Raw genomic sequence first — 20,651 nt, forward strand, 5'->3', positions numbered from 1 at the left:
TGGATGTGGGGCAGAACAATATAGAGATATAAGACAGTCTCTTAATTTTGAAATGCTCTGGGGCAGAGCTGATGTTCATTATCCTGCAGACACTCTTCATGGGGTCAGGATGTGACCTGGTGCAGTGAGTGCTGCAGTGTTGTTGCTGATGCCTCCGCACCTTGTACTAACAGTCCTCCAATAATGTTTATCTGCACCCATGCTGACACATCTTTGCACATCTCTGAAGTGCTGAGATGAACGGGATATCTGAAGCACTTGCTTGTAGTGGAGATGGATTGCCTTTTAAGCTTGGGAGGGCCTGTGTTAGGGACATATGTGCATAAGGAAAGCTGAAAGCCATCCCATCCCATGGATAGGTGTCTGGATTTGATTTCTTACTGCTAGATCTCAGTGCAAGATTTACGAATGAAGCGGTTGGATTCACTAACCCAGCTGGGTAGGGGTCAGTGCTGCTGCGTGACAGTAATTTTCCCGGTGAGGCTAGGCAGACTATTGTCAGTGTGTTTCAGTTCATGGTTGTAGGGCAGCCTAGGGACTTGCTCATATTTTTCAGTTTGGGGCCAAAGATGACGGGGTTCAGGAACTCAGAGGCGTTTGCCTGGCATAAATGATAAAATAATTGAGTAAAACACTCCTTAATTGTAACACTCATACTGTACCAGCAGAACAGCTACAAGGTAGCTGCTGACCTGAAGGCTGGTATTTTCTTTGGTCTGATATCAGATGAAGCATCCTGTTACACTAGCAGGCTGGGACACAATGCTGATAAAATTCATTAGCAAAAAATCAGTATTTATCAGGGTGTTACTGTCATTGTTTTTTCTGGCTCTGGGTAGCTTTGGGTTGTGTTTGTGAAGGCAAGAAGACAATTAAGTGACAGTTCTTTCTCTCTCTAAAAATAGCATGGTCCTTGGTAATGGGGTTTTCAGAATGATTTGTGATTGTGATAAAGGGGCTAAACATTCTTGATATTTCACTTTGTATCTCCGGTGACTTTGCCTCATCAGGCAAAGTGTAGGGGGAGGAGAACTTACATGTCATGTTACCTTAGGGGAAATTGTGCGTATCCTCCGGAGAAACTGATAAGTGAAGAAACTGCAAACATATGCAGCAAAATGTGAACAGGAGTCCCCCAAACAAAACTTCTCTGGGGACAAAATAGCTGCCAAAGGGGAATTTGAGACTTGGCTTCTTAGCTTTTTCTTTGAGTGGGTAAAAAGGAAGCACGTTAACAAGGACGAGTGCTCGCTGTCAAACTGGAACCATTACAGTATTTTCCCATTGGGGAACTTCCCCATTAGCAGGAAATATATTTAAATCCTCCAATCACAAAAGCTTTTTTCTTTTTTCTTTTTTCTTCTTTTTTTTCTTTTTTCTTTTTTTTTTTTTTTTATTTAGAAATGTCGATGCAACATGAAGCTCTTCCTAGTCCAGGTGGAAATTATGGGTTAGTTTCTTCAGCTAGGAGCAAGATAAGAAGTTACTTGCCCAGTTTCATGAGGCTGGCATAACCATTACACACACCCCTGAAAATGTGGTAAAGTGCGCTTATGTGGGTGAATTTCTTGGGTGCTGGGCCTTAAGGAGTGTGTAGAGAGTCTACTTAACAGCCTTCCTGAGAATGCATTATTAAGAGCTTTTTTTATAGCAATTCAAATGTTAACTCTCTTCTGAGTCTTTCCTCCTGTGTATTGGCCTTGTCCAGTGAGACAGATGAACTGCAAATGGCCGTGACAGATTTGATTTCTTTCTCCTGAAGATTTCCAAAGTGATGTAGAAGAGGTTCTGCTCACAGGGCAGAGCAAACTGGCTGGGGAGGGAAATGTTTCTACAGTACAGTAACAGATACTACAGATATTATATCAAGAATGGCACAAAAGGTTTTTCTGCTTGACCTCTTCTTGATTAGGAAGATAGTTTGTGGTTAAAGTGCAGAAAGTGTGTTGCCATATTTTTAAATGCTCTTCACTCCTAGCATCTTCAGAAGGTGCTAGCTGGCTATGGCCTGTCATCTGTTCAGTCTTAGTACCCATCGTCCATCATTTAGCTTCGTTTGCCTGATGTAGTGAACAGTCAAATTGAGACAATACTGTTATGTTTTGGGGCAAGATCTGATATCTGTATGGTGGATCTTCTGTGTAACTTGTCTGCCTGGGCTACGTTCTGTAGGAGCACTTGCAAAGTATTAGCCTGAATGGAACTTTGCACTTCTCAAGGTTCAGAAGAAAAGTTACAATTTTGGACTTTATTTATAAACAAAACCCAGAAAAACAAACATCAAAACCACATTTGGGCTTTAGACTAACTTCTCTTTCCTGTCCTCCTTCAAAGCAAGAATTCTACAGTCCAAATGCAGAGACTGTTATAATGATAAACACAGACCACATGACCTATAAAGAAACTGGAATTGTGTTGTTTTGAGAAGCAGCCATTCCTCCATTGTCAGCCCTTGCCTCTTTGAGGAGAGAAGTTTTGGGGGTGGAGTTTTCTTGTTTTGATTTTACTCTGTTCACCTAGTATTTTGAGAACAGAGGCCTAGTATTCTCAAAGCTGATACAGCTAATGGCACTTTCAGAGTGTATTTCATACTGGCCTGTCAAGCTTCTGTCTCATTCCTAAACACATGCATATGCTATTTTATACAACCCTTAGTTCGCAAACCTTATTTTTGAGAGACTGGTCAGTGTGCAAATAGCACTATTATGTTTACCTCGGTATGTGAGGGATTTCCTTACTGTGTTTGTTCTGTTTAGTTTAGGTATCTGTCAGACTTGGAGATCAGCATCACGTACAGCTTCCTTGCTGTAGAGGAATGCAGCAGGGAATCAATCGTCTGTCTACCCTAGCCAGGGTAGGGGAAACTGTTCTAGTTACCTCTGTGCTATCGCCTTCTGCAGCAAACAGCCTAGCTACACGCAAGGCTGGGAACAAGACTTAATGAAGTTGGTTCCATTGCTGGTAGCTGGGTAGATTGCAATAAACACTAAGCAAACCAGAAGACTAATTGAAGAGCGCGTGCTGCCTATCCAAGAACTGATGCTCCTGTAAGATGTAGCGCCAAAGAGTTAACGTGCCTTCTTGAGTGGAAGCTTTCTGTGTATTGCTTGAGCTCGTGGGGACTGCCAGGTGCTCAAAGTAGTAGTGACAGAAAAGGCCTCCAATCTTTCTGCCCGTGTCTTTCTCAAAATCTGTCGTGGAGGTACCAGAGTAGTACACAGCTGAGAACCTGAAACTTTGCCTGAAAAATGTTTTGTCAAAAGGGCTATATGTTTTTGTCACTGCGAGGTCTCCTCTTCTTTAAGCCGTGAAGTGGCACTATACAGGCTTTTTGACCAATGTCATGTGTTGAAAGGCTTTCCAAACTGTATTTACAATACAACCTTAATCTTTGATCCTTCTTTCCCTCTCCTTCCATATTCCTTGAAAGTTGCTCCTCCTGAGTGGTAACATGTTTTCAACAGTGCCTTGCTGCATTCCAGTGCTTTTACTCTTCTACTTTGATCATGTAAGGGTGTAATTCCTGGAATTTGTAACAGGCTAATTTAAAATCTTCAGTTTGTGCTGTTTCCTAAAAGACAAAGATCACCAGCTGGGGACAGAACTTAGTTAAAATGCGTCCGTCTCCACAACTGCAGCAGGAGCAATATGTTCATTACTCTTTGACATGAGCTAAGAGTCAGTGCTGGTGAAAGCATCTTCACAGAAGGATTGAACTGACTGCAGAAGAGGGGATAGCAAATAGAAGCGCAAGCCTGAGCCGCACTTGTTCGTTTCCTACCTAAACTCCTGGAGGAACAGAAAGTAATTTGATCTCTCCTCATGCAATTTAGTTTCCACCAGGAAGTAAATCAAGATAACTTAACAGGTATCGGCTGCCAGTCACTCCCTTTCCTACTGTGCAGTAAGGTCTTACATCCTGCTACAAGCTACCTATCCCCTTGCGCTTATTTTCTCTCCTCTACTTGCCTCAAGCCATTCTCTCCAGTAGAACAGCCAGAAACCCTTACTGCTATGTCAGAAGCAGAGGTATCAAAAACTCTGTAAATAACTCAGTGTGCAGCACAAAAGGAAAAGGAAGAGTTTAAGGTGTTAACTCTTATCCTCTAACTCTGAGCTGTGGCTTACTGAGCATATGAAGGGCATTTTTGAGTGGTATAAATTATTCACAACTGCTGGAGGGAGACAAGAAACAATCTTGTTCAGAGGGTGTGAATTTTGCCTGCCTGGAATATCCTGTATCTTTGCTTTGCTCAATTAGCCTTATGTATGAAGCACTTTATCTAAATGCAGGAATTAAAGAACTATTACTACAGCTGGTAGACTGGAAATGTTTACAGATCCTATATGACATTCCAAGATTCTATCTGTAAGTGTTATATGTGTTTGTAAAAGTGTTTAAAAAAAAAAAACCAAAAAAACAAACCACCAAAAAACCCAAACCTTGTGTAAGAAGTTATGTGTTATTTCCAGCACGGTTTGATTAAGCTTTGGCTGCCCAGCATGCCGAGTTGGGCTGACCTGAATGCTGAACAGGTCACCTGCTACCAAAATGTGGCAAAGCCTCCAGCCACAGGTGACCATGCTTTGCAACACGGACTTGCTGAAAGTTGATTTTGTTCATATTTTTACCTGAAACACTCAAACCAGTTTAAGTTCATGGCAGGAGCTGCAAGAACGAGAGAAGGGCTCAAACAGTGCCATACATCTACCTCTGAATTCTGTTTTCTTAACTCCTATAACCTTACGCTACCGTCAACTGGAGAATCCTGAAGGGATCTCTACCTAAACATTTCAAAAGGCTTTTAGAGCACTGGTCAAGCGTCACCTTGTCCCAGGAAGGAATGCTGAATATGGAACTGTACAGAAACTGGCACAGAGAAGATAATTGATTCTGCTGCATCACAGTCCACTTAATGTTTCTGTGAAAGGAAGCCAACTCCTGAAAGGCCCTTAAACAGTCTAGAAGGTGGGCAGCTGTTTACCACAGAACACCACATGCTTTTACTAAAAAATATTTTTAATCTTTTAAAAACATTTCCAGCCACAAGGGAAAAGCCTAAAAATTAGCCACCTGCAAAGAAAAGGGTTAATACTAAGTTTTTAATAGTTGCAATCACGTAACCACTAAAGTATACCACAGCCAGGGACTTCACAGCATGGAAAAATCTCATTACTTCTGTTTCTGCTCTAAGAAACCCCCTTATTTTCCCTACTTCCCAGTGACCTGGCAAATAAGTCTCCTTTGCTGGAGAGTTGAGAAAGGAGACGCTTCTAAGTAGTACTCATGGCGTTCTAACCCAATGTGGGCAGCAGCATGTGGGTTGAATGCTTCCGATTTCTTAAACTTCCTCCACTTCTTTCAGGGTGTGCTCCAGGATAGTGTCTTGTCCCTGGAACTTAAAATAGCCACGAAACAACTTTTTCTGAAGCAGCAGGGGAAACCAATAGATATCGTCGGCCCACATGTGATTGAATGGCACCTCATCCAGCTGAAACCACTGTGGACGCATTTCTGGTGGGAGAAAACAAAAGAACTTCACATGAGGCTTTCTCTTGGCTTTTTGCTGCCCAGACGTTGAATATCTGTCAACAAGCAGCTTCCCTCTACAGCCCAGCTGCCTCCCATCTCAAAGGGATTTTGGCATGAATAGTTCTGCATTTCTTAAGAGCAATACTGGCTCAAAAGAGCATGCATATCCTTCCTTCCCCTCCGCTAGCTACCTACCATCACTTTCTGTTGGCTCTCCATGAAAATGATCTGCTCGGAAAATGTGAACTTCCATGAGTTCTGAGTTGCCTACAAATTCAAACGTGATTTGACCCATCTTCTGCAAGGTGTCCACAGTCAGTCCACTCTCCTCTAGGAGCTCCCTGCACAAGAAATAGACTTCTTTACATGAAAGCAAGCAGTGGGAAAACAAAAAAGCCATTGTTAGCTTTACTCGTGCATTCAAAACACTTCCAGTGAACCAAAGGTGAAAGCTGCACCTGTAAAATGGAGCAGGGCACAGCCTGCAGAGCAAAGTGGCGTTCTGGCTTCCACTGAACTGTCGGCCTGCTTACACCGCAGTGGAGCCATGTCAGGCTGGCTCGCGTGTTATTTCAGGCTCCTAAAGGCTGGCAGGAAAACAGTCTATGTTGGAAGGGGAAGATCAGGCAAATTGATTGTTTGGTATAATTTACACTCCTTGCAACACAATAATTTTCTGAGATTAGTTAGAAGTTTGCTAACACACTCATGACTGTAGCTGGATGTGGCTTAACTCTGAGATACACTTTATTTAGATGGGCAAAAGGCTTTGCCAACTTCAAGCTAAAGCTTTTAGAATTGTGGGAAAGCGGGTGATTAATACTAGAACATCTGTACTTGCAGCAAAATCAGCTGCTGCTGAGGCTGACTGAAGCTTATTTAAGTAATGCTACACACTACATAACATGATTTGCACACAGAACGTTAGGAATACCATCTCCCATTCAAATGCCATATACAAAACACAAAGCAACTGTGTCAACTTTCCATTTCTGCTCCTTGGAAGTACAATTAGCATAACGAGAAGCTAGAAGGCAAGACTTTCAAGAGCACTGAGAGACTTGCCAGACAGCTATTTTCCATGCATCACCATGCACGGCTACTTGAAGCCCATTCAAGCTACGTGCTTAGGGCTTTTTTTTTTATTTTTACCTGCCTCTAACACAATCAGCATATCTTGAAGTTAGTCATGGTTTTTCTAATGTACAAAAATAAGGAATACTTTGAAACAGTGTATCTTCAGTTAAGGTTAATAATTAATGTAGTTTTATATTTAGCAGTGTAACTTAACAATTTTAAAATGTAATGGAAATAATCTTTAAGGCTCCAGCTTTCTTTGGTGTCGATTTCATGAATCCCATCCTTCAAAATTATATTCCAACTTAATGTCTTAGCTAATTTTCGTTTATCTTCCTGAGAAACTATGTCTAAAATAGAGGCAGTTTTCCAACAACAAAGCTAAAAGCCTCATTTCACAGCTGCAATAATTGAACAAAGCACAACACTACTGTGGTTCTCCAAGCAATTTATCTGTCAGCTGGTTGGCTCTGTATATAGTAAGGGGAAACATTATAGTAGCAAACTAGAAATAGTGAACTGGCTAAATGCTCCCCTTATAAGATGTGCCACCGAAGAGCTGTGGGTGCCCAGGTGCTCACAGGAGTGTGCTGTACCCAGTGGAGTACAAAAATCTTACTGATACAGGAAACTTTTTGTTCGTGTTTCAGCTTAATATTTAACTATCTATGCTGTGAGGACACTTCACACCTTGTGCTACTGCAAACCCAGCTGAGGCAGCGCAACACGGAACCACGGCGTAATACCTCCACTTGGAATACAGAGTGGAGGTGGTGCAAGTTCAGTTTGATTTGGAGTGTGTGACACACACATTTGGAGTGAGGACAGCTGCACCCCGAGGCAGCACTGCAACGGGGGTGTTCCCGCCAGGAAGGTGGGCTCTGTGCCTGGCTGGCCCTGGCTCTGGGGAGTGCTTCCTGCTCAGCTGACCTTGGCAGGAATCGGTTGTGTCCTTCTGCAGTAAACTCCTACCAGCTGTGTTGAAAGGGCTGAGGATCGGACTGTTCCATGGTCCACAGCAGCAGACGCTGGCTGTGCGGTGGCACGTTGCACTGAGATTGCTGAAGCTTTTATCACATGACATCTCGTATGGACTAAAGCTCTGGTTTCTAGCTCCAGGCTAGCACAGATAAACACACACCGAGGAAATCAAACTAATGGGCACCCTCAGCAACTTTGCAGATGACACCAAGCTGAGTGGTGCGGTTGACACACTTGAGGGACAGGATGCCATCCAGAGGCACCTGGACAAGCTGGAGAAGCAGGCCCGTGTGAACCACATGAGGTTCAACAAGGCCAAGGGCAAGGTCCTGCACCTGGATCAGGGCAACCCCTGATAGGAATACAGGCTGGGGGATGAAGGGATTGAGAGCAGCCCTGCCGAGAAGGACTTGGGGGCACTGGTGGCTGAAAAGCTGGACATGAGCCAACAATGTGCGCTTGCAGCCCAGAAAGCCAACCGTATCCCGGGCTGGATCAAAAGCAGCGTGGCCAGCAGGTCGAGGGAGGGGATTCTGCCCCTCTACTCTGCTCTGGTGAGGTCTCACCTGGAGCCCTGCGTCCAGCTCTGGGGCCCTCAGCACAAGAAGGACATGGACCTGCTGGAGCGGGTCCGGAGGAGGCCACAAAAATGATCCGAGGGCTGGAGCACCTCTGCTACGAGCACAGGCTGAGGGAGTTGGGGTTGTTCAGCCTGGAGAAGAGAAGGCTGCGGGGAGACCTTAGTGCGGCCTTTCAGTACTTAAGGGGGGCCTATAGGAAGGATGGGGACAGACTTTTTAGCAGGGCCTGTAGTGATAGGACAAGGGGTAATGCTTTTAAACTAAAAGAGGGTAGATTCAGACTGGATATAAGGAAGTTTTTTTTCAATGAGAGTGGTCAAGCACTGGAAGGGGTTGCCCAGAGCGGCAGTGGAGGCCCCATCCCCAGAAACATTCCAGGCCAGGTTGGACGGGGCTGTGAGCACCCTGCTCTGGTTAAAGCTGTCCCTGCTCACTGCAGGGGGTTGGGCTGGATGAGCTCTAAAGGTCCCTTCCAACCCAAAGCATTCTGTGATTCTATGAAATTAAATCATTAGATTTACACCAGTCAGTAGCAATGTAAGCCTAGGAAATGAAGGCCTGATTTAAGTAACTCGTCTCCCTCCCCCCACTCAGAGACGACAAATTACACGAAGAGCCATGACGTAAGCATCAGGTACGTTAACGTGCTGGGTGCACATCTGCACAGAGGATGCTTCTGTCCCCTGGATTAGCCCACCACAGAACCCGGGCGGTTGCACTGGCGCAGCTGAGGAGACGGTTCAGGGCAAAAGCTGTTAGGTAGCTGTTGAGCACAGCAACATTGATCTTCCTGCAGGTGTGAGGGCAATTTTGGGCATATATGAGAACGTAAGGAGGTGGCAAAGTGTGGCTTTGTATCAGCAACGTTCATGTGAAGAACACGGTACCTAATTTTTAGAGTTTAGCAATTCATCTGCAATCTGCTATTCCATTTTAATGATGAGACAGAAGAAAGAACTTCAAGAAATCAGTACTAAAAACTTCAAAAATAGTACTGTACCTCTGTACTGATGGAATTAAATTCCCTCACTCAGCATTAGGGCTTCAAAATGCTGCCATGCAGTCAAATAATAAATTTCTACAGTGCCTTTCATAAGGGACCTCTGAGAATTTCTAATATTTTCTCACTAGCTTTTCACGCACTACTAAAAATGCTACTGGAGGGTAGCATCTGTTCAACAGCTGCAAAATTTAAACAATAGGCAGTACACTGGCATAAGCTGTAATTCTGCTATACAGCCAAAACTAAACTCTGCACCTTTCTGAACAGCGCAAGAACCTCTGTCCACCACTAACAGGCTAATTCTCAGTTTAGATCAGAGTCCAAGAGATGGGAGGGAGGACACTCAGTAACTTCCAGCTACTCATAGACAGGACAACGGTTAAAGATTTGCAGATGACAGGCAACGGGGAGCAATCCCATTTCTTTGTACCTGTGGAGCAGGTGATTGTTCAGAGATGGCTCAGGACTGCACTTGCGGGTAACACGCTGGTTACGAGGGCGTTAATTGATCAGCCAAGCCGTGGTAACTCCACCTGCAGCCCACCACAAATTGTCTAACACCTCCGCGGCCCAACCTGTGCCCCCATACCCGCCTCTCCCCAGGGCGCGGGCTGAGCCGGGCCAGGCCTCACCTGCGAGCAGCCTCCTCGATGCTCTCCCCCGGCTGCACCTTCCCCCCGAAGCCGTTCCACAGCCCGGCTCCAAACCCGCGTTTCTTCATGCCCAGGAGGACGCGGGGCGGCTGCACCACCAGGACGAGGGTGAAGAGCCTGGATGTGCACATGGCTCCTGGGCGAGAGACGAGGAGGGCACGCTGCGCCAAGGGCTCCCGGCACCCCTCAGAGGGGAGGCCAGGCGGCTCCCCTGGCCCGGGGCGGGGGCCTGGACAAAACCTGGACTTGCTGCTCAGGCTCAGGCTGCCCCGATGCCCCCCAGACACCCAGCACCCCGTCCCCAAATGCCTGGGCCCCACCATCCCCGACCCACCCCCTTGGTCCCCCAGTGCCTACTTCACTAACACTCCCCACCGACCCTTGCTCTCCTGCTCCCCCAGCACCTTCTCCCCAAACCCTTGGCCCCTCCCCAAATCCCTTACCCCCCCAGCACCCCCTCTCCAAATCCTTGACCCCCAGCACCCCCTCCTCAAATCCTTGACCCCTCCCCAAATCCTTGACCCCCGCCAGCACCCCCTCCCCAAATCCTTAAAAACCCCCCAGCAACCCTTCCCCAAATCCTTGACCCCTCCCCAAATCCCTGACACCCCCAGCACACCCTCCCCAAATCCTTGACCCCCAGAACACCCTCCCCAAATCTTTAACCCCCCCAGCACCCCCCTCCCCAAATCCTTAAACCCCCCCCAGCAACCCTTCCCCAAATCCTTGACCCCTCCCCAAATCCCTGACGCCCCCAGCACACCCTCCCCAAATCCCTGACCCCCAGAACACCCTCCCCAAATCTTTAACCCCCCCAGCACCCCCTCCCCAAATCCTTAAACCCCCCCCAGCAACCCTTCCCCAAATCCTTGACCCCTCCCCAAATCCCTGACACCCCCAGCACACCCTCCCCAAATCCTTGACCCCCAGAACACCCTCCCCAAATCTTTAACCCCCCCAGCACCCCCTCCCCAAATCCTTAACCCCCCCCAGCAACCCTTCCCCAAATCCTTGACCCCTCCCCAAATCCCTGACGCCCCCAGCACACCCTCCCCAAATCCTTGACCCCCAGAACACCCTCCCCAAATCTTTAACCCCCCCAGCACCCCCTCCCCACATCCTTGACCCCCAGCAACCCTTCCCCAAATTCTTAAACCCCCCCAGCACCCCCTTCCGAAATCCTTGACCCCTCCCCAAATCCCTGACCCCCCAGCACCCCTTCTCCAAATCCTTGACCCCCAGCACCCCCTTCCCAAACCCTTAACCCCCCCAGCACCCCCGTCCCCAGTGCCAGGCTCCCCCGTCCCTGCTCCCCGAGCACCTCTACCCCAAAGGCCCGACTTTCCCGCCCACGGCTGGGCCGCCCCCTCAGAGGCGGCGCGGCGCGGCCCTGCCCGGCCCGGCCCGGCCCTGCCCACCGGCTCTTCCCGCGCCGCCGCCGCCGCCGCCGCCCCCGCCCCGGCCCCGGCCCCGGCCCGCGGCAGCAGCGGGGGGTGCGGGGCGCGCTGCGGCGGCCGCCATGGCGGGCCCGGGGGGCGCGGCCGGCGGGGGCAGGTGAGCGGCGGGGCCGCTGAGCAGAGCTGGGCACCGGGGCCGGGCCGGCGGGGCCTGCCCTGGCCCGGGGGGCGGTGGGGTGGCCGCGGAGGGGGTGCCGGGTTCGGGCCGGCGCCCGGGGTTTTCGTCAGGAGCGGGGAGCGGGCGGTGCCAGAGCGGGGGCTGGGTGGCCGCAGGCGCTGGCGGCAGGGCCCGCGCTGATGGCGGGCTCGGCCCGCAGAGGGCAAGGAGCCTCCAGGAGCCTCCAGGAGCCGGGGCCTCGCTCCTTGGAGGGGCGGGCGTACCCCGGCCTCCCCGCTGCCGGGACCCCAGCCCCGCTGAGGCGGCCCTGACACCCCCCTGCCCGCCCGACAGCAGGAGCGAAGAGCTGGCCAGGAGCGGGGCCCTCTGCCCTGCCTTCGCTCAGGGGTAGCCTGTGAGGCCTCCATCCAAAATAAGTCCCTTTTCGTTGAGACTGGAACGGATAAATAAGGGTGCCAGGAATCTCAAATTTGGAGGCTTTTTGTCAACCCAGTGATAAACGGGCGGAGCTGTAGTCGAGGTTGGGATTATTTACTATGGAGACTTTTGAAATAGATAGTGATTATGCGCTAACCGATTAACGCGCCTTTCTTCCCGGGCAGCTGTTGGCGTCTGGCGAGCAAATGTCTCCACACCACGGTGAGGCTTCTGAAGAAAACTGGAACCGAGCACTGGTGGTTGGAGCGGCACTTGAAGGATCCCTTTGTCAAGGCAACGAAGCGGCAGCATTACCGTTGCCGAAGTGCCTTCAAATTACTGGAAATCGATGACAAGCTTCATATTCTTCGTCCAGGACTTTCTGTACTTGACTGTGGAGCGGCGCCTGGTGCTTGGAGCCAGGTTGCTGTAGAGAGGGTCAACGCCTTAGGTACCGGTAAGTGCACGTTTTTGGCAGGCGAGGTGCGGATGATACTCATCTTGAAGCGTGTGGCAAAACTCAGCTGCGATGGTGGCCATGTGGGGAGGGGACATGGGTACTGGCAAACGCCAGAGTCACTGATAAGGGGAAGGTGTGTGCCTACGTGGCATTGAAAATCTTCATACGGTCCGCAGAAATCATATTTGTGAAATAAAAACTTACCACGAGGTGCTATATAGGCATAATGAAGTGTTCTCATTAACTGTGTTGTGGGGATGATCCCTTCATCCAGTTCTGAAATTTTTGTAGCCTTCAGCTGGTAACTTGGCTTTTCTGTCTTGAAAAATGTGGGTAACCACTACTTACGGTTTATGTATTTTAAGCCATTAATATTTACAAGATAAGGTATTATAATCTGTACTGTTGTCCAGGATTTCTGGACTGACAGCCTTGAAAGAACAGGAGAAACCCAAGAAAAATACCCTTTGCTTATCCAAAGTAACTGAGTTTTCATGTCTTGAATGGATTGGCTTATAGCAAACCATCCATCCAGATGCACGCAGCAAACTGTCGTAAGGACAAGACCAGACATGGCAGGTGATAACGTTTTTGTTTATTGACTCGCACGGAGCTCATGTATATGCAAGTTGTTTGCAGCCATTCTGAGTGTTCAGTATGTCATTCATTCTTATAATCTAGATCCTGCTGTCCCCACGGGCTTCGTCCTTGGCGTTGACCTCCTGCGGATTTCTCCTCTGGAAGGAGCGGTCTTCCTGTCGGAGGCTGACATTGCAGACCCCAGCACGCTGAGGACGATTCAAAGTCTGCTTCCTGCAGAGAAGGTGGATGTTATCTTGAGCGACATGGCACCTAATGCGACAGGCATTAAAGAACTGGATCATCAGAAGCTGATCAATCTATGTTTAGGCCTTCTGAATCTGTCACAAAGTATTTTAAAGGCAAAAGGAACGATGCTCTGTAAATTCTGGGATGGACATGAATCCCGTCTTCTGCAAAACAGACTGAAGGAGCAGTTCCAAGATGTGAGAACTATAAAGCCTCAGGCCAGCCGGAAAGACTCTGCTGAATCTTATTATTTGGCAAGGCTGTACAAAGGGAAATGAAAGCTGAGAACCACAGATTTTCAAATGGGTGATCAGGCATTGACTGGAAATCTGAATTTGGCGTGTGTTTAAAGAAAAATCCCAGCATTAAGACCCTGGGTAAATCTGCCACACTTCTTATGAAGTACATCATGCTTTTCAAATACAAAAATAAACCAGGGTGCTGTCCTGCTGAGCTTATGCACTAATTACACAGGCAGAGGCATCCAATCTAGCTTCTCACCTGTGGAGAAAACGGTTGGGAATGGAGAGGAGTAATCTGAAAGGCAACCTCTGGGGCTGGAGTAATGGAAATGAAAATAAAACAGTGATTATATGAGTTTTTAATGTGTGCTTGAAAACCATTGCACTACTAACGTCATGTATGAGACTAACCATAAAGGCGGTTGTCAGAATGAGAGGGAACAGCAAGGGGAGTTTGAGCCAATTTATTGCCTCTTCATCTTTCCTAAAAGCCGGTGCAATTTATTAGCACGTGTGAAAATAGATGACGTTCTCGTGCGTGTCAGAATCTGCATCGTCACGTACGCTCTGTAAGGCAGCCGCTCAGGATACACGACTGACTCTGGAATATTTAGCCTGATGGCTCTGCTGCATTTTCTAAAGACACAGGTTATATTTAGAAATTGCTACTTCATTGTACTCATAAATCCAGTAAATGACAGTAGGGCAGGGTTATCGCTACTGAGCAGGTAATTTCCCCTACGTTTTCAGTAACGCTTTATATGTGACCAATGATGTTTCTTAGGTGAAATGACCAAGACGTTCCTTGCATCCCAGACAGGGAGAGTTACTGATTGAACTGCTAGAAATCTGTTTGTAAAAATAAATCTAGCCGCTGCCTTATCTGGAAGTGACAACTTTTACATTAAATAGCACTTGTATCAGGCCGGCTGTGGCACGAGTTGTAAGAGGGGCTGGTAGCGCTGTCTGTTTTTAAGGCTTCCAGATCTTTCTCATTACAAACATCTCATTTGGAATTGCTTACAGATTTATCGAATTTTAACTGCTTTGAAACCTCCCGATCTGGATCTCCGTACTGAATGGTGCGCACAAAAGCGTTGTCCCGAGAGCCTAAACCGGGGAGCTGGATGGAGCTTTGTGTGTGTTTGGGAAGGGAAAAAAGTTAGGGCAGTCGGCTTTTGGGGAAACTTTGCTAGCAGCGGCTCGCCGGGGGCTGGAGCGCGCAGGGCGCTGGGCGGGCGCTTTCGCTGCCGCTCCTCCGGCCGCAGATGCGGTGGGGCGGGACGGCTCTGCCCGAGCGGGAGCGTTGCAGCCGGCTCCCCGGGCCGGAGCGCTTTTGGGGGGGTGGGTTGCGGGGTTTGCGGGGGGGGGGGGACGGCTGAGCGCCAACCGCCTTCGCAGCGCGGCGGGGCGTTACGGTACGGCGCGAGGGCCGCGGCGGGGGTGCGCGCCTACTCCCGTCCTTACGGCGGCCGGGGCCGCTGTTCTCGCGAGAGCTGGGCGCGAGTTCCCGTGAGATCTCGGCGCCGGGGCGAGGAGGGAGATCCAAGCGGGGCGCGCGCCGCCGCCGCCCGCGGCGGGTGAGTGAGGGCGGGCGGCTCTGAGGGCGGGGAGGCCGCGGGCCCCGCTCCCCTCCGCCCGGCCCGGCCCGGCCCGGCGCTCCCACGGGGAGGGGAGGCTGTGCCCGGTCCCCGTTCCTCCCAGCCCCGGGCGGCCGCTCGCCGCCCCGGAGGCGGGGCAGGGCTGTGGGCGCTGCCCGGGCCCCCGCTCCCTCTCTGGAGCCCCCCGCGGGGCCCAGGGCGGCCCGGCTGCGGGGAGCAGCCCCTGCGCCCACCGCGGCCGGCCTCGGGGCTTTCGCGGGGCGCTGGCTGTGAGGGCAGGGGTCCCTCGTTCCCTCCGAGGGAGCCTTTGCCAAAGGGGGTCCCGCGGCGGGGTGGACGGGTTGTCTTAATTTTTAGCGCTGTTGTTGGTTTCAGAAGTGGCTTGCTGCAGCCCGGTTACCTGTTGGCCGTGGTCTCTCTTGAATTTATTTGCATGTGGTACTGCAGTACTTATTTCGAATAAACGTTTTCATTTGGGTTTTGGCTGATGCGTTGCGAGTGTGCTTCTATTATGTCTCCTCTTTGCGATGATATAAATCCAAAGAATACCTGCTGTGCTACCCCGAGAGCGCACAAGCCTGAAAGTTAGCCCCGAGTCTGTGTCTCTGGCACAAGCCTGTGTGAACGGTGTGGTTTGCCCTTTCCTGGTTCTGAGCCTTCTGCTGTGAGCCTCTGGGGCTTTGTGGGGCATGCAGTCACTACAGGGACTCACTGAAGGCTTCCTGAAGTCTCCTGAGAAACCTTGCAGGCTTTTCTGAGCTCCAGCCTTGATTTGTCTTTGGCCTTTTAGTTAGTACCTTTCCAAACTTGAATGAAGAATTGCAACAACTTTTACGTGAACGAGGGGATGCAGTTTTACTTACAGAAGTGATCTGTGGACCTGGGAGGTCTCGTTGCTGGAAGTTAGGTTCCAAAGTGCTTTTTGGAAACCAGAATCAAGTTGTGTAGAAGGTAGGGTTAGCTGCTAGCATGGGGTTAGTTCTCCCTCCCTGCCTCAAATGTTTGAAGAGTAGTGCGTACTGTTTGTTAGCGTTATATGCTGTAGATCTTCATGTCCTGCAATGTTAACTTGTATCCCAGAATCTATCTTGATTATACAGGAAAGGAGAATTCAATTTTGTATAACTTATGACAGCTCTTATTTTTGTATGCGTATGGGCTGAGATTCAGGGGAGAATGTATTTAAATAAAATCAAACTGTTTCAGGTAGAAGGCCCAGGGAAGAACAGGCTCTGTTGCATCAGTTTCTCATTTCAGAGACCTACAGCTTCAGCCTTGGTTGGATAGTGTTTTCTGGTTCAAGTTGATCCCAGCAGTAACCTGTGGATCCCAGCAGTGGCTAGCAGATTGGGCTTTGTATGCTGTAAGTTGGAAGACCTTGCATTTAGTGTTTCCTCAGGGCAGCAATGTATCTCTTTTTAGCAAAGCAGCCAATATACCGTACGTTGCTCTGAATGTTTTGCTGATGACTTTCTGTGTATTTCCAGAGACATGGAGGACTTGGAAGATAACACCACTGTCTTCTCCACCTTGAGATCCCTCAACAACTTCATTTCACATCGTACAGAGGGGGTGTCTGGGCTGGCTACACCAGGGTCGTCTCAGAGCTCCTTACAGATTCAGTACCAGCAGAGGGTGCAGGTGAGGTGTCCACAGCTTGGTGATGCCCGCAGTGTCACTTCAGCGTGGTTGTAGACTCCTTGTGATTCCAGGAATTGGGACTGATTTCGTTAAGACCTGACCATTCTTTCAAAAATCGATATTCGTGCAAGCTCAATAATGGAAGCTTGCTTTTGGTGAACATTCTAGAATCCTTAAATTTTTTAAAGTGTCAGACATATTTATTTCTGTTTTGTAAGAATTTAAGACGGGTCCTTTGAATTTCTTCCCTGCTTGTTGTATCTGTATACCAGTTCAGGAAATTAAATTGTAAGCTGTTTTCATATTGCTGAACAAAGCAGCTTTATATCTGTTAATATTTTTCTAGTAAGTAATTTGTTACCTTTTTTCACAATATTCCTTAAAGTTTTTTTGCCTGGACACATACAGGAGACTTGCATTGTGCTGTGGCTTTGACATGCTAACCAGCTGTGCTTTCTTGTCTGCTTCTGTTCGTATCCATGTGGGGTTTTTTTGACTTTTTACTGTAAGCTGCCTTATGCTCATAAAGCATTGAGTAGGTTGACATCTTGAACCATAAGGACTGTTTATTAGGCTGGAATAAAGTTTCTGTATTCTGTAGCTTAATATAATTTCTTTTTCAGTCTCGAAAAGCTTGCTTTCTCTTTAATGCAAATCTGCTTTGCATTTGGGATGTTGACAAAAATTTATTCATTTTCTGTCTGTGGTACATCTCTGGTTACAGAGGTGGTTAGAGGAGGCTCTGGTTAGAGAGTCTTCATTAGCTATGTGTTGAATGTACATTGCTTAGATATGAGGTCGTCTATTAATATCGTCTGTGTTCTAAGGTAATTTGAATGAAAAAATGAAGTGTAATGTTGTAGCAGGTAGTAGAGAAACGTTACTTTGCTCAGCAGTTAAATTTCACGGGGAGCATGATCTTTGCTTCTTGGTTAGCTGCTGTTAACTTTTATGAGGCTTGGGGAGTTCGTAATTAACCTTTTTTTACATAGAGAAATACGTTTTGTCAGAGTACCTCTAAAGATTGAATGAGAAATTCTGAATGAAGAACTTGAAATTCGCTTCTTTCCAACTAAACAGTGATTTGATGTGGGTTTCTGAATGTGGTGTTGAACTCCTGGTTTCCCCATCTGCAGCTGGTGTGAGAAGAGAAATACCACAAACATGGTGATAATTTCCTTGTAATTTGTAAGATGGCATGCAAGTGTCATCTGAATAGTACAGGGTGGGAGATAATGATGATATTGCAGTGCTGTTAATGGTGTGTAATGTCCCTTTTCACACATGAACTGGCCAGTTGGAAGAACAAGCTGGGCAGATCCACTCCAAATCCCAGCTCCTGCAGGTGGAACGAGAGAAGATGCAGATGGAGCTTAGCCACAAACGAGCCCGCATTGAGCTAGAGAAGGCAGCTAATACCAATGCCAGAAATTATGAGGTAAGTATGACAGTTGCAGATGGCTTGATATCATAGGCCTAAGTCAGAACATACGTAGTGCGTCTGCGTTGGTGTTTTAGTTTGGATCAGGGATATCCTCTTGGCTTCTTGCATACTGTGCTTTGGTTTGTAGTGGTGTGTCTCAGAATGTATATAGTCAGCTCTTTTGGATGAAACTAAACTGAAAGATGCAGTCCAGGAGCAAGCCTAGTGTTCTCCAACTGCTAATGGACGCTCTGTCTCCAGAGCAAGGCTTCAGTGAATCTGTAGTAAATGCTCCTGGAGTGCATTTACTGCGTTTGCATTTACTGCGAATGTGGTGGTGGTGCAGGTGTGAAGTTCCCAGCACCAGCTGTTTTGCTCTACGGATCCCCTCGCGGTGCATTGCACCAACTTGCTAACGTACACAAGAGTGTGAACGTCAAAGCCTTGTTTAGTTGACAAACTGGTGATCTCATCGCCAGATTCTGTTAGTTTAGCACTGAAGTTGTCATGAGTAGCAATAACAAAAGGGATTTGTTTCTTGTTTCTCCCAGAAGTATTTAAGCATTTTTCTCCAAGATGAATTTAAACTTTTGCTGGCACAATTGCAAGCATTTAGTTTGTGTGACTGTAATTAATTGGAATAACAGCAGTGCCAACGATGCACTGTCACACAAGAGAGCTTGCACTGATAAAACAGTGAGCCTCACTCCGGGACTAATAGCTTTTATTGGTTTCTGGTTTTATGCCCGTATATGTTTGCTTAACTACATTACTGACATAAGTAGTAGATCTTTGGGTTTTGTAGGATAATAAAGGTCTTGTATGTGGCTGATTATTTAAAAAGAAATATTTAAAAAATAATAAGCGTATTTTGTTGTATTTTACAAGGGTGCTGGGTGACAGATTTAGTGTGTAGTTGTGAAATAGCAAGTCAGTGACTAAATTCCTTGTTTGTCTGAAGTCGGGTGATGTGGGATTAAGCCACACAGAGTTCAAACTGGAATGTAGCTGAGTCAGTCACAGAAACCCTTGAAATACTGTTACAAAAAAAAAAAAAAGGGAGCAGCACTAATCCAGCACTGTGGTAATTACCCTGCTCAGATTCTGTGTTTTTTTGAGTCATGTGGATAAAGGTTTTAGGAACCTCACATTGCTTTGCATAATCCTTGCTTACTATGTAAATCTGTGTCTTGATTTGCTTTGATTAGCAAAGCAATTTACTACACATTTTTTCAATAAGTGTTAATCAATTTGTGGTAGGAATAAACTGAAATGGTGTATGAAAGGTTGTCATAGTGCAAAAATATTTACTGTATTAATTGATAATACTGTGCATTTAAACCCTGTTTCTTTTCCATTAAATAGCCTCATACAATTTCCAGAAGTTGCAGAGGGAAGTTTGTCTTATTAACCCAGCTTTTGAGATCTGAGTTTCTGAAAGTCAATTTGCTACGCATGGGTCAGCTCTAAATTGGAGCATCAAATGTTTTCGTCTTTGATTCGCTGGGAAGTGTGCAGTGGAGCAGTCTGTACTCTCATACTCATGTCTCAGCCTAAGAGATTTGGGAGACTCTGTCTCTTAATTTTCTACCTCCATTGCCCTGGGTAGTTCCTTGACATTGAGTTGCTGCTGGTAAGATTTTTGCCCTTGCTAGTGCGAAGGTTAAAGCTGTGGTCTGAGTAACATTGCTTCATGATGATGCCTTGGTGACAACAGTAATGAGGAATAGAGACAGGAGAAATGAAAACAGCTTCACCTTTGTGCTACTTTCTTCTAATGTCTCTTTGAATTTTATTTCTTTGCAAGCGAGAGGCTGACCGTAACCAGGAGCTGCTGACACGCATAAAGCAATATCAGGAAAGGGAAACAGAAGCTGAAAATAAACTGAAAGAACAAATGGACATGAACAAATCCTATAAGAAGAGCATGGAGACAATGAGTAAGAAGCTGCAAGAGAAGGAGAGCAAATTAGCTGAAGCTAATGAAGTAAGAACAGAGTAAATTTTTTAATCCGTTCATAGCTTCAAGTGACTTTGCAGCTCATGTGAATTGAAAATGCCCTTTCTTATTTAAAAAAAAGTATATATAAAATCAGAATCGCTGTGTTCATCATCTGGAAATGAATAAACCCCAGTGGTGTGTGTCTTTGCTGTCAAAGTTTAGAACCTAACCAAATCCCAACACAAGTGAGCAGGTCAGATGTTGCTCTGTTAATTAACAATGAGAAGAGATTTCTTAAGACAGGTTGATAAGGAGAAGGAGGAAGAAAGTGCAAGGCAACATACATACAGCATCTAAGTTTAGAAGTCAGGTTACATGACATGGAGTAAAGAAAGGGGTAATGATGGAGGAGATAAGATGGGTAGTAGGGGGAACTGTAGAGTGGATGAGACCAAAGTTATGTACAAAGTATGTATTCCCAAAGTGTCTTAAATGCCTATGTGTTCCACTGTAGAATGAATGCTTGGATAATAATTTCAGTTCTTTTGGATGAACAGACCATCTTCTCAACTCTCAACCTTTTCAGATATCATTGTAATTAAATTCAGCTAGTTCTTTTCTAACTTTTCTGTTTAATTTGGTTTCCTGCATCAGTTGTGGATCAACAACCACTAAGTCCTTAAGCCTTCCTCCT

The 20,651-nt window shown here is 47.2% G+C and overlaps 3 protein-coding genes across 3 annotated transcripts in view; 2 read left to right on the forward strand and 1 right to left on the reverse strand.

The window, feature by feature from the left end:
- Nucleotides 1–5,342: 5,342 nt before the first annotated feature.
- Nucleotides 5,343–9,959, reverse strand: NUDT1 (nudix hydrolase 1). The gene is made up of 3 exons (XM_009490410.2): nucleotides 9,808–9,959; nucleotides 5,729–5,874; nucleotides 5,343–5,515 (listed from the first exon to the last, which is right to left on the reverse strand). The coding sequence occupies exons 1-3, from the start codon at nucleotides 9,957–9,959 to the stop codon at nucleotides 5,343–5,345; spliced, it is 471 nt and encodes a 156-aa protein (XP_009488685.1).
- A 1,388-nt stretch (nucleotides 9,960–11,347) lies between these two features.
- On the forward strand, nucleotides 11,348–13,386 carry MRM2 (mitochondrial rRNA methyltransferase 2). The gene is made up of 3 exons (XM_075718897.1): nucleotides 11,348–11,382; nucleotides 12,006–12,277; nucleotides 12,962–13,386. Exons 1-3 carry the CDS (start codon nucleotides 11,348–11,350, stop codon nucleotides 13,384–13,386), a joined length of 732 nt encoding a protein of 243 aa, XP_075575012.1.
- Nucleotides 13,387–16,442: 3,056 nt separating this feature from the next.
- The window catches only part of MAD1L1 (mitotic arrest deficient 1 like 1), a 383,288-nt gene continuing 379,079 nt past the window's right edge, over nucleotides 16,443–20,651 (forward strand). The window contains exons 1-3 of the mRNA XM_075718490.1: nucleotides 16,443–16,592; nucleotides 17,890–18,030; nucleotides 19,823–20,002. Coding sequence (XP_075574605.1) covers nucleotides 16,443–16,592; nucleotides 17,890–18,030; nucleotides 19,823–20,002 — 471 coding nt within the window. The remainder of the gene's footprint in view (nucleotides 16,593–17,889; nucleotides 18,031–19,822; nucleotides 20,003–20,651) is intronic.

This window comes from Pelecanus crispus, chromosome 11, assembly GCF_030463565.1.
Source record: "Pelecanus crispus isolate bPelCri1 chromosome 11, bPelCri1.pri, whole genome shotgun sequence".
Taxonomy (NCBI): domain Eukaryota; kingdom Metazoa; phylum Chordata; class Aves; order Pelecaniformes; family Pelecanidae; genus Pelecanus; species Pelecanus crispus.

Excerpts from the sequence above, each read along its gene's own strand:
- MRM2 (XM_075718897.1), top strand. The coding sequence starts at position 11,348 with ATGGCGGGCCCGGGGGGCGCGGCCGGCGGGGGCAG. Across the intron at positions 11,383-12,005 it reads GGCGCGGCCGGCGGGGGCAG|CTGTTGGCGTCTGGCGAGCA; the intron begins GTGAGCGGCGGG and ends CTTCCCGGGCAG. Across the intron at positions 12,278-12,961 it reads GGTCAACGCCTTAGGTACCG|ATCCTGCTGTCCCCACGGGC; the intron begins GTAAGTGCACGT and ends CTTATAATCTAG.
- NUDT1 (XM_009490410.2), bottom strand. The coding sequence starts at position 9,959 with ATGTGCACATCCAGGCTCTTCACCCTCGTCCTGGTGGTGCAGCCGCCC. Across the intron at positions 5,875-9,807 it reads ATCGAGGAGGCTGCTCGCAG|GGAGCTCCTAGAGGAGAGTG; the intron begins GTGAGGCCTGGC and ends TTTCTTGTGCAG. Across the intron at positions 5,516-5,728 it reads AGAGCCAACAGAAAGTGATG|AAATGCGTCCACAGTGGTTT; the intron begins GTAGGTAGCTAG and ends TTCTCCCACCAG.